The sequence below is a fragment of the Aptenodytes patagonicus genome, chromosome 1, assembly GCF_965638725.1.
Source record: "Aptenodytes patagonicus chromosome 1, bAptPat1.pri.cur, whole genome shotgun sequence".
NCBI lineage: Eukaryota > Metazoa > Chordata > Aves > Sphenisciformes > Spheniscidae > Aptenodytes > Aptenodytes patagonicus.
Window position 1 is genome coordinate 112,949,236 of NC_134949.1, and position 13,702 is coordinate 112,962,937.

The 13,702-nt window shown below is 38.8% G+C and overlaps 1 protein-coding gene across 14 annotated transcripts in view; it reads right to left on the reverse strand.

Annotated features, from left to right (window-relative positions):
- ROBO2 (roundabout guidance receptor 2) overlaps positions 1-13,702 on the reverse strand; it is a 484,548-nt gene that overhangs the window by 7,075 nt on the left and 463,771 nt on the right. For 4 of the 14 annotated variants that reach the window (XM_076351963.1, XM_076351933.1, XM_076351953.1 and 1 more), the window contains 2 exons: positions 8,619-8,789; positions 1,184-1,444 (listed from right to left, as the gene is read on the reverse strand). In XM_076351963.1, the coding sequence (XP_076208078.1) occupies positions 1,184-1,444; positions 8,619-8,789 (432 nt within the window). Of the gene's footprint in view, positions 1-1,183; positions 1,445-8,618; positions 8,790-13,419; positions 13,603-13,702 lie in introns of all 14 variants that reach the window. The other 10 variants (XM_076352017.1, XM_076352000.1, XM_076352008.1 and 7 more) reach the window with 4 other exon arrangements.

Sequence of the window (13,702 nt, forward strand, 5' to 3'; positions counted from 1 at the left end):
ACACGAACAACCACTCACTTGTTTATGCAGCTGAAAGATTAGGGGGTTTTAACGGTACCATTATTGCTATATTTTAAAATAAGGATTGAATTTAAAATATCTACATTTTAAATATGGGTAGCAATATTTCCTAAGAGGACTTTATTCAGTAAATCCTGCCCCCATGGCAAGTTTGCCTGTATACTAGTATTTTTTTTTAGAATGTCATTGATATTAGTGTGCTAGATTAACAAGGAGCATTAATAGTAGAATAAAGTCAAGAAAAAGATGGATAATATGAGTACCTCTAGTGTTACTGTAGGAGCTACACATACACTTGAAGAAACAGTGTAGCCCTACAGAAAGCTCCATGTACAGTATACTTTTTTTTTTTTAAATCTTCTTAATTGTCCTCTTGTATCACTCTAATCAGCACTGGGATAACATGTGATTAGTGGGTTAAAGAAAATACCCTAGTAAGGGGACCTGAAACAGAAGGTTTTACGTGAGGTTGTGCTGAGAGAAGGAATCTGCGAATGTTGTAGAACTACAACTCCAGCTCAGCATCGCCTCCTGCACACATTTTTACAAACTTGAAATCCATTTAGGAGATAAAGTCAGCACTCGGCAACGAGCAGGTCCCGTATAAAGGTGAAAACCTGTGCTGTCATCTTGCTAGGTCTAAGAGATGAATGTTACTTTGTCATATCCTTGAATAAGGAGAAGACTGTTTTAAATACAGCTGGAAGGAACGTCAGTAGCTCAGAAGGATGAGCCTTCTTGCAGACATGCAAAAAACAACTGCTGCCAATTTAGAAGCAGGTTGAAAGAACTAGAAAATATGGCCCTATATGTATAAATAAATACATCCAACAGAAAATACTCTAAAAATCCGTTTCTCCTTCCCCGCCTGAAACCGTTCCTGTTTTTTCCACCGCTATGCTTGACATTATTATTTGCCAAAACACTGTAAAGGATGCAACGAGTTAGGTGCTAATGAGATTTCATTGTTGCAGGAGGGAAAATCCTCGGATCACAAGCTCTCATTTCACTTTGCCTTTTCTTGTTTTCCAGCCTGAGCCTCACCAGTGCTGGCACAGAGGGGCGTGAGGTGATCCTAGACTCCTGCCAGATACAGAAACCCTCAGCTGAGAAGTGTCAAGAAGCCGTCTGCATTGCCTCGGCTGGTGCAGCACACACACACCTGATCCGAAGGCTTGTTTGTGTTGGGCTTTCCTGAAATCCTCTTGGCGGTCTGTAGAGCTTATCCACTCCTGGGTTTGCCGCTGCCACTCTAGTGACGTCCTAGCTTGCCGGTCCAGGGAGCTCTTTGTTTCATCTACGTTCGGTGCATGCTGCCTCTCAAGAGAGCTTCCTTTCCTCTCTGCTGAGCCTCCGCGCTGGCCAGGGACTATTTGCTGCCTTAAACCCTGACCAGGGGGCGGGTCGGGTGGTGGTGGAAGATCTAAAAAACGTGAATAAGATTTAGATGAACTAATATTTCAATTGAAACAGAAGGTCTATTTGATGCTGAAAATGAAAGTCCCTTGCAAATGGCACGAATCACTTCATTTGCTGATTTTAAAAGGAGGAAATTTCATGTTAATCAGAACTGTGTTTTTACCTTCCACTAGTTTTTTACTCAGGTTACTGTGTTGCTAGCTCTTTCTAACTTCCATAAAAATCAATAGACTCTGAGCCCTGACTTACATTTCTAAGCATGGGATTTATTTTCTGTGGGGTATACTCCATCTGGCTCTTTCAGTAACAACAAGCAATTACGAAAGGCTATGAAAAACTGTGCCAGTCGACAGAGTAATTTCCCCCCATCATATTGGGCCTTGCTTCATCACCCCCATCTTTGGGCTTCACTTTCAGCTTGAGGCTTAAACTCAAAATCTAAATATACAACTTTATCAAAATGCATAAAATTCCACAAAATTTTTGGGAAAAATTATTCACAAAACCTACTGTCATTGAAAAAGCATCAACACATCTGTGAAAAATGCATGTTTAAATGGAAACACCAAACAACAGGTGAGTGTTTTATTCAAGCACTATTTGAAAGTTCAGCCAAGAGCTAGAGTCTTCACAGGCAAGGGGATGGTCACTCTTAAGTTTAGCAGTCTTGCAAATATAACCAATCAAAATACAATTTCAGCTGAACACTGAAAGATGCTTGCCTGGTCTCTAACAACTCTTGATCTTTTCAAGTTTATGACTTGGACTACTAAGATGCTTGTAGAATTGAAGATCAAGCTTCTAATCACATTTGTGGAGGCAAAAGTACATTTTGTTTATTAGTCCTTGACCCAAGGTAATTATAGAATCTGGATAATTATAATTCTAAATGTAAGATTTTCCTGTAAACTATATGACAGACTTCTTATAGTCCAGAAAAGCCTCAGATTATTTAAAAAAAAAAAAAAAAAAAAAGAAAAGGGAAGTGCCTTTAGTATTGTAATGAAAACTCTCCCATATAGGATACCTGTTTTATATGAAGAACATCTGTTGATAATTCTAGTTTTGAGCAATGCATAGCCCAAATAAATCTGTGCAGCCCCTCCAACTTCACTGCACCTATGTTAGTTTGCACTAGATATGGGTCTGTCCTGCTTTCTAGTCTTTTGTACCTTACAGTGTTGTCAAGGTTTGTCAAGGAATTGAACTTGGCTCAATAAAAGGCATGGAAAAGAAAACCTTTGCTTTGCCTGCAGGAAAGTCTGATGTTTATAACTCCAGTGAAACTGAAATTAATTTTATAAATTGGTGAGGAGGCCTTTGGAGCGAATTTATTTCAAAGTCTGTAATCCAAATTAATATAATGCTACGCAGACTTTTTTCATGTCCTTGCTGCTAGAGGTGATACTTTTATCTCATATATGGGGCAGAAATGCTTCCACAGTTGCTGAGATGTCATTCTGGTCAACATTGTCTCTTACAGATAAATGAGGACGTGTGGGTTATTTGTGTCTACAAGGGAAAGAAGTTGTATCTGATGTTGCTCCCGTACCTTTGTTCACAGCTGAAGTGCTATACCCCAGATTAAGATATCTATCTTCTGGCTAGAACAGCCTTATAATAATCTGTCAGTGAGCTTGGTGTATGCTTTATGTTCAGCACTAATTTATTTGAGAAATTTTTAGTTATGAATATAGATGTGACCCTTCATGACAATGACTATACTTGAGTTACTGTAGGTGGAAGCGGGAGGGTATGGGAGCTTGCCAATGTTAAAATTGCTTTATAGTGTTGGCTTCCAAAATGGCATTTCTTATAATTGATTTTATTGCAATCATAACCAGTTAATGTACAGAACCACAACACTGGCATCTGCTTATGCAATCTGAAATAGAAATTACTGAAGTTGTGATTTATAAGCACTTTATGGAGATGCATTGAATCCAATAAACACAGTCATAACATGACATCTGACAATGCAGTTTTCCAGGATAAAATATTTACCGTTCAATAGAAACAAAATTTCTAAGTAGTATCATAGCAAAAAAAAAAAAAAGTTAAAATTATTGCAGTATTAAACTTCTTAACATACAGTACCCTTCTTCAGGAATTGCTGTCTAATACTTGTTATTAATTAGATACTGAGAAGGAAAGAAGGTTTGTACTTAAACCATACTGCATGTTCTAAAGATAGCTGCAACTCCTAGAATTACTGTAGACTTATGCTGCTGATCTACTGTTAACCTGATTCTTGCTTTTATCCATCCTCAAAATGGGCATAATGATTGCCTGATGCATGAAAGTGAAATGAAAAACCATGTTTGTAAAGTTCTTTATGTTTTAGACCTGTGGATGAGTTGAAATGAAAAATAAAATTTAGCTTCTGATGAAGCTTCACACAATTCTAGAAGAATTACAGGTACTACAGAATTAATGCAAGCTGGCTCCAGCCTGAGTACAGACTTACTGAACTGTGTTAGACATGTCTGAGAAGATCTGTAAGAACAGTTACTAATTCTAGCCAACCATCACCTGACTAAACCATTTGCTTTTTCACCTTCTTATTCAAGTTGATTGTCACAGTAACACCTACCTTTCCTTTTTAATAAAAGAAGCTGGAAGAGAGCTTCATTTGGAAATGTAGCTTTTTATTTGCTCTACAACTTAAATCCTGTAGTGCAAACCTTCTGCCTTAGGTAAATTACTAAACATGCTCTGTTATCTTGCCTGGGCATATATAAAGACCCCATGTATCTGGAGTCACGAGTCTCCTCCTCGTCCAATGCCACAGAGAACAGTCTTACCTCTCCTTTCCTCTCACTTCTCAGCCTAACATGTCCATATGTGACTATGCACGTGTCTCCACGCACGCTTGTGAGTATGCATATACGTGATGGTTAATGGTTGGCATTTTGGCTGCTAATAAAGGGGTAACAGAGATCAGACAAGTTAGTAGTCTCAGTCCCTAACAAGCTGACTTATTACCACATAGAGGCAAGCCAACTCATTCCATCATGTCAATCACTTCAGAGAAGTTTTGAATCTAGAAATTTAGGGACGTCAGCAGGATTTTCAGTGAGGATAGCCAAAGTGGTATCGCTGATTATCACTGTACTTTCATCTAAATGACATTTATCTTCCAGGTGCCAGGTAAAATACCCACATTGAGCTAGTAACTTACTAGGCCAGGGGGATGTCATCCAGACTACCACTTGCAGCCCCTAATGGCAGAATTTTCAAACTTGCAAGGCAATTTGTAAGTGCATTGGTGGGGGGGTGACGGTCTTATTGATTTAGTAATGGAGGGATTGTGATTGTGAAGCTGTAGGACATGAGAGTGCCTGATAAGAGGCAGATGGATGTTTGGCCTGGGATTACTCCAGCCCTCCTTTAGAAGGCAGAGCATTGGCCGAATGATTCAGGCACCAGTCAAGCTTTGGCACAGCCTCTCATTACTAGCTGGAAAAAGCAGCAAGTTACAGAACCAAAAAGTATAAGGACATCCCTTTCTACCTGTGCCAGTGATTTGTTTTCCTAGGGGTGATAATTACTGCGACATTTAATAAGCTTCTGAACCACTTTCTAGCATCAGAAAGTAAGCATCTTCTCTGCAGTGATCTACCCCCACAAAAACTGATTTGTAATACACGATAGCAAGTCAGTAGCAAAGCTAACAGAAATCCTAAGTTCTAGTTCTCCTTTTTAACCACTAACTACATTTCCCTTCTGCCTCCTCTTTGGGTTTTTTAAACATCATGCTCAACTAAGGAAGAACTTTTATCTTCAGTCATGCAGTTACCATGCCACCACCTATATGGCAGATTCCACTGTTTTGCAATTCATTAACACACTGTTTCCAAGAAAACAAATTATTCCTTCAGCACTAGAACTCAAACCCTCCTATTTGTTTTTTATAGTGGACTGTGAGCTCAGAATGAAGGTTTTTCATCATTTGAGGGATTCATAAGGTATTCTTCCTCTGTGGATTTGCTGTTGTCTCCGTGGTCTTTTAGGATGGGGAAGTTAAAAAACAAGTTGTACAGGAAGACAAATATGAAGATTCAATCTAGAGTCAGTCTCTAGAGGATTCTGACCTGCGACAGAAGAAAATTAAGAAGCAGGCTTTTAGGGGATTTGTGTGGATTGCTGTCAAAAGTAAGCATGAAGTTGTACCCTCATACGATTACATAGTCGGGGATCAGTGTGCTACGTGTTAAATATTACAGTTCCTTCGGTCTTTTGCACCGTCCCACGTGGTTACAGTTAGCAAGGGGGAAGTGCTCAGGAAGTGTAATGGAAAGGGCAGAGAAAGGACATGGCTGGAGCTTACTTGGTCAAGAAAAATTTAAAATGACAGATATCCAGTATGTGATGAGACTTAAACACAGGATGCTAGGACTCATCCAGCTTGGGAATTTGGAGACGACTGACAAAGCAAGTATGTTCTCGTATGACAAATCCAAGAGGAAGCAGTTGTAAGGGAATGGATTGAAGACAACTGAAAACCAGGAGAAAAATGTATAGTGATGCTTCCCACTGAAATCAGGACGGCCCAGGACTGAAGAGACTGGCCTGGATTAGGGCTTAGAATTGCTGGATCTATCCCAGGTTCTCCTACCTATTTTTTCTAACCATAGCTTAAACATAGTGGTATTGTCTCTCTTTGTAAAGTTCATCGAAATATTCCACACAAAGCATCCAGTTACCATTTTTAATTTCTGTATACCAGAGGTTCCTAAATTCAGTTTGTTTACATATACACAGGTGGCAGCAGCAATCTTTAGCTTCCTTAATTGACAAATGTACTTTTGCAAATTTAGCTATTATTCAGACTTGCCATTACACTCTAATGACTCATATTCAGTAAGAGTTGAAGTGGAAAAAATGTACAATTTGTGTTTGTTTCTTCCTGTGGTAAGAGAGGATGGGAAAGGATCCTCTATTACTCCAGGACATTATAAATTTTTGGAACATATAGTAAGGACTTTAACCAGGTTTATAACAGACTAATGTTAAGCAAACATTGTCCAAAAGCTGTTACGGTTACTGCCTGTGTCTGAGAGGTGGATTGTTGAAGGAAATGGTCTATCGTTGGTATTCTGACTCAAATATATGAAAGAAACTCCAATAAGATTAGTATTTTATAAAGTATAAATAAAAGACAATAGAAGATTCCTCTTTTTTAAAATAAATCTTAAAATCTGATCTCTTTTACTAATTTAAAACAATGCCAGATTTTATGATGGAGTCACTCCCCGAGGAGTCACACTTCCATCTGTCTTATGACCTGAACTGGATTCCCATTAATTTTCTGGTACCCACATTATTGTTAAACTTTTCTATAGCAATAGTATTCAAAAGCACAAGGGTTAAGGTCCCACCATACTGAGTGCAGTACAAACTCACATGTACACAAAATTTGTGGTCCAAAAGGTTCATAGTTCAGGGTGACAGGATATGCCACCTGAAAGTGTTGACTTGACATATGCACAAAAAGAGTATTGATACCACCGCAAGCGACCCACAATTTCCAGTTACTATTCTCATAGACACATCTATTTAATGGATCTGTGTAGCAGGGAGGCCTCCGGAATATATCCAGAAGGGGAGGGCATTAATGTTTAAACTAATTCAGATCCATATGAGTGGAGTCTAAGCTACTTTAAGCTGTTTTCCCAAATAATATGGTAGCGAGGATGAGCCATAGAGCATGAGATGTAATGATAACCCCTTCAGGGAAGACTTTCACTTCCGGAATCTGTTCTCTACCTTTGTGGTCTGACAAACAAGGAATCTGTCAGAGCATACTGCAAAATTGCATCTGTACCCCTGATAACATGACTAAGAGGAGAGCTCTGGTGGTTTTAGTGGCCACAGTCCACCTTGCAAGCTGTTAATCTACATGTACCTAGAGTAGTAAATAGCATGTTATAAATAAACCAAACTAAATATACTCTCTATCAAATTTATTACGTTACCTGTCCAAAGAAGATAATGAAGAGGGCTGGACTTGATGATCTTTATGGGTCCCTTCCAACTCGAGATATTCTATGATTCTATGTTTCTCAAGTAATTTTTACTAGAATAAGGAGGATGTTTATACTAAAATCTAAAGTATTTTTTTTTTTATTTTTACACCTTCCCCATACACTGGAAGATTTGTCAGGATGTACTTAAGATTATGAGATAGACTCACTGGCATCACACCCACTCCTGTGATCCAGATAGTGTTATGAGGGCCACTGAGGCAGGTAGGACAGTCTAGCTCTCAGAATTTCCCCGCTTTGAATGCTGAAAGAGAGGTCAGCATGAGGAAAGTGATCATGTCTCCATCTGCATGGCATTACAGTATCCTTAGTCGTTCCTTTAATGCTGTTTATCCATTTGCCTGCATCTCCCCTCTGATCATTTCAACACCTAAAGGGGCCAGGCCAGAGATCAGAAGAAATGAAGGGGAGGTAGCCAGCCGGCCACCTTCCTACCCAGTCCTCCTCAAAGAGTAACAGGCAGCAATTGCACCTTTTGCCAAACTCAAGAGGGGGTAGACAAAGATAATGGAAGACTGAACTTAGTCATTAGAAGAGCAGAACAGACATGCCTGAAATTTCCAGATCAGAAGCAGTGGTCAGAGAGAAGTGGAGATGTCAAAGAGGGAAACAAAGTTATTGAGGTCAGTAGATGTCAGGAATGAAGCAGCATGGACAAGACATGAGGCAGAATCTTGAGAAAAGCGTGGCACGTATTGCTATAGCTGTTGGGTGGCTGTCAAAACAGCACAAACCAAACAGGGTATTGTGGGACTGGCTCTACACTTGTCCTTAGGAATTCCACTGCTGGTGGAGGCTACTTTCATTCTATGTAAAATTACCCACAGGCCATTTTTTTAATGTCAACCCATGTGCAATGCAGTCATTTTTGGGTAAGATTTATATTGAGATCTGAGAAAACCTAAGAGATGCTAACACATTCAGAGCTGAAACAAAGAAAACTCCTTGAAGATTCACTTAACCAAGCTCCACACTGCTAGCATTGCAATATTGCTCACGTGGCAACCTGGGGACCCCGCTTCACCAAACAAATAATTCACCGTAACATATATTCCTTAAAAGATTGCTTTACGTTCTCCCATTCTACACACCTGCAGGTTATCATCAGGGACTTCACACCACAACACTTACCATCTGTTATTCCCTCCCTACGATGAGGCAAGGGGGGTTGGTCCAACCGTCCTCCCTTGTGTTTTTTAGTGGGCCTCGGCCTCTGACTCTGATTGACAGCTGCACTGGTGTTGCTGTCAGTAGAAAAAGGACTGCTCGGCCGAGGTCTTTGGGAGGAAGGGTATGCTTTGCCTAAAAAGAAGAGAAACCAGATGACAAAATGTTATTGCCTTGAAATGGGCTGTTCTATTAATGTCTGTTCTGAAACATTAAATCTGGTCTAATTCTCAGAGGCAAGCAAGTGTCCCCTCGAGGTACCCACTGATGACAACTGCTTTAAGACACACCACAACAAGCGCAGTGAGAAATTTGGCATTCTTTAGTCTTTAACTTTTATAATTAAAATCATTCCATCTGTTGTGATAAAACTACTGTATGCCATATAACTTCTACCTGCTCTGTATGCTGAACAGATGTGTCATAACAACTCCTCAGCCTTGAGCAGGGAAGGAAAACAGTTCTACAATCATATCAAATTTATCTCCTCCTGCCTTCCACCTTCACATTTGCCGAGCCAGATTCTCATTTTAGGGGCTCCCATATGCACTGTATATCTGGAGTAACTCCAGTGAGATAAACATAACTGATTTTGCAAGCTACGTAGCAGTGTAGGTTTGTATACTTAAGGGCTGTCTTTTCCCAAGAAATAAAGATAGGGGTATATTTAAATGCTAAAATTTTCCTGTTCATTTTCAGTATTTTTATACGTTAAAAAAAAAATGTATTCTGACTGAATTTATTCCTCAGGTTTTTTAATCTATATATAGACTAATCAAGCTACGTGATTTCTCTTAAAAAAAACCCCAAACTTTGATGCTGTTCTATGGAGCAGATCATTAAAAGCATCACGATAGGAACCATGGGAGCACAGTTCATTTACTATATTCACTTCCTCTTATTTTGATATTTTTATTCCATTAACTTAACTAGGCTTATTGTTTAATAATAACTGATGAAAACTAAAGATCACCATCTTTTACTTTCTTTTTTTCATCTGTATGTCATTCTTGCCAAGTATCTTGGGAATGTTAACATTTTAATTTGTTTGAACTGGTACTTAAAATTCTTACTTGTTTTAATCCTATCTGCAGTGGAAAATGTATAAGCCAGTCAGAACTTCTGCTCTTTCAGTGCTACTGTAGGCCCAAATGGTGTAAGAGTTGATGGAAAGTGGCAAAATGGCCGTTTGTTATTTTTCTGGTCAGTTGACCCCAAGCTAGTAAGGAGCTTTTTTATCTCCTGGTTAACTTAGACCAGGGTCTACCCTGCTGTGAGTTATGTTTTCTAGTAAAACCTTTCAACAGATGTGCTTGCTTCCAACATACCATCACATAATGACCTGATCTAGATAAACCTAATCAGGAGTAATATGCTACCCGCTACACTATTTGAAATATTCTCAGTGCAAAGAGGGCAAAGTGAAAAAAGTAGCCATAATCTCTCTAACATGGTGTTTCATATTAATACATACATGTTAGAATAACATCTCAGTATCTGACTTCAGAGATTTCCTGACTGTCTCGGGCTTGATCTTCTACCTTCTGACTGATGTGCACCTTGAGGAGGACAATGCTCTTAGGCAAGCTTGTCTCCCAGTTGCATGTCACTGCCAGCTATTGGAGGTTACCACGTTTGAATCCCTTATGTGGACATTCCCTAACTCTCCTCTACCAAAATAAGCCCAATTGAACTTAAACAGTATGAAAAGTATACCTTTGCTAACCTGGCTCATTTTATCTGAAATGGGTTACAGAACGCCCACCCAAGCAGCTAATTCTGGAGCTGGGAGAAAGCAATAATAAACATTTGGGGGAAGGCTGGAAACATTAACCTCTATAGCTGGCACAGCTGCAGCCAGACAAAGAAGTGATCAAGCCCTTGTTTCATAGATAAGGATAAAACAGCAGATGAACACAGAAAAAATACTAAAATTTCATTTAAAAATAAAAAAAAAGACTGCTAATGCAAAGAAATTCAGATATGAGCCTGAAATTCCATCCTAGCTCACAGCACAGTGCACAGATGTTTTGCAAAAATAAACTCGCAACATGCAAGTGCAACTAGTGAGTGCAGGATGAAGATTCTTCAGACTTATTCTGTTGACTAAAAAAATGTGATTATTCATTCAGAATGTTGGTTTGAAAAAGAAATAGACACCAAACATTCTCTCTTTTATCCCTCCACGAAAATGAGGGAAAATAAATAGCACTGACCTAAATCAGACGTGGGGCAAACACAAATGATGTGCAGGCTCCCAAAACACATTTTTCAATGCACCTAATAACAGATTACAGCATCTTGTATTTGTATGCAGCCCTTCCAGTAAGAACTGCTGAGCAGTGCCAGACTCTCTGCAGTAGATTTAGTGTGTATAAATGGAGACAAGGATGAATCCACTAATTCTTGATTTAATTTCCCAAGGGCGTTAAAAAGGAAAACTGTCTGAACTTCATGGCAAATCACACGATGGCTTCTAGAGACTGGAATCAAAGCGTCTGGCAGGAGAGACACCTTGTGCCTGGATTTACCAGTGCCTCTTATGCTTGGCGATCAACCACACCCACGTGAGGCTAGCCAGTTGGACTTCTCCTTTCATATCAGTGAGAATATTTCACAGCTGTGCTGATGGGGTGAAAATAACTGTCCAGACTGCAAAAGGAGTAAAGAGTCAGGACCTTCAGACTCCCTCCAGAGCCATGAACAGAAATAATACTGCTGCTTCTCCACTGCAAAACACCATTTTGCACGATGGGGGCGTTGCTGTGGTACAGCAGGTCTGTAATAGGCATGTCTGATTGATCCGTGCTACCCTGGGAGGTATCATATCGTGATGAAACTGCAGTAAGCATTGGGGAGTTATTTCCATTTGCTGAGGTTTTTGTGAGTAAAAGAGGGGAGGGCTTTTTGTTTACCTGTGGGTTTTATTTTGTTTCCATTTTGCCTGCTGGATCATTAATAGAGTAAGAAGGTAATAATCATAGTTTCTACCACAACCGTTGCTAATTTGTTGTACCCTAAATTCTAACAGTCTGTCCGAGGAATTACATGAAAGTACTCAGTTTAAGTGCATTTGTGACCTAATTAAGCTAGGAAAATATAACTGACAAGAGGGCTCTCATCCTTTCCTTGTACTTTCCATTTACATAGCTACAGTAAGAAATGATATTTATTTAAAAGTGTATATGTGTTTGTGTGTCCATTTACTTTTGTTATGGGTGTGTTTGTGGTGGAAGCTGTACTTCTCAATGGCCTGATACAAGCGACGTTAACTTCAGATGAATCTTTGCGTTAGCTTTTACTGAGGCCAAGAACAACACACAAAAAAAAAGGTCGGGAAGGATTTTCTCCTTTCATTCAAGACTGTTTAGGAGACTCTTCAAGCGAAACAGTACATTTTAAATTATAGTTTGGCCAAATGTGCCCGTAGTAGATGAGTGAAGGTCTACATCAGTTTTTGTTTTGTTTTGCTTTGTTTTTTTCAAATGATGAGACAGATTTACTCAGTCAATTTTCCACTGGTGTAAGAAGCAAGTGAGGGTTTTAACTACTTTTAAGGGTGAAATAACTATCTTTTAAGGATGATTATGTCTGACCAAAGTCAATGGCAAAAGTCCCAGTGATTCGAGAAAAGCTCTATCTGTTCACTCTGTAGTTTGTTGGTGACATAGGACTTTGCCATCGATTCTTTTCTTCATTCCTAACATTCCTAAAAGGCAGTGTTTGCCATGAAGTCATTGCATGCAGAAAGCCTGCGGTTTTCAGCCCTAAGATGCGGAAACATTTCTCATAAATGCACACTGTTTTGCTTGAAGATAGAGTAAAAACTTTTAAATGATAGGAACATTATGGGACCTGTGGGCAGGAATCAGCTGAGAAAGCATAAAAAAAATATGACCCAAGTTCATACTTTGCTATTAGGTTTGTGGATTTAAATAATTAGTTATTTTTGCTATTTTGATAAGACTAAGCAAATGCAAATACATTCTTTTTTCCAGAATATTTAAAAATAATTTCTACTTATCTTTTTTTGCTAGAAATTAAATATATGGAGCTTTAAAAATATGAACTAAATTATGTTTACTTTTCATTAATTCATTTTAGAAGACTGGCTGTTTTCAAAAGCAATAGTCACTTTACCTTTGTTGTATTTAACTTGGCAGATTCAGTTGTCATAATTAAAATTAAATTTTATCAAAATATATTAACTTATTGAATTAAGTATTTTTTAAATCGGCTATCAATAAAGCTTTTAAACAGTTTGTATTGTTAACAATAAAAGCACACCAATTCCCCCCATGCTTAGAAAAACTTCACAGAAAAATACACTTTTGCAAGAAGAGATGCAACAGAAGAGCAGGGATGGAGATAATAGTTTAAACATGATGTTCATCACTGGAAATGTGAATGATTGTGAGGAGATTTTGCAAAAAATGAAATCATCAAAGACTGCATGGCAGAATTAGTGATCTCTTCACCAAAATATTAAACAGAGCGTATGTCAGTAAATCTATAGCAGAGTCAGCACAGAGGGAAACTGCAGCAGACTGAAGGTGCAGATTAAAAGCTTGTGCTATTCACTACTTCAAATCACTAAAAATGAAACATAATGCAAGGTTTCATTTAAAATATACTGATAAAAATATCTCCATCCACCTTATTCCATGCATGTTAGACAAGTGTGAGACGCAGGTTCACTGAAAAGAAGAGAAGAATAGGCAGAGACACCCTTCATGCAGAAAGCATCGACTTTGAGTCTACAAACCTGTTCTTGTCAGGCTGGTTCCATCCAGCCTAAAACCAGCTTTATCTGCTGCTGCAACCAGTGCTTGTGCAAAACTGCCGCTGGTAAAGATCGAGTCATCTGAGGAGCTACCTACACTAGATCTATGACTAGAAAAGTTACGGTCCTCATCAGACGCAGAACCCCATCCATTTACCATTGAACCTAAAAACAAATGTAGGGGTCTAGTGAGTTGTGCACATTTGATATTTTTTGATCATCTAAAGCTTAAAGACCCGCTTAATAAGTCCTTTCTCAATAAGAA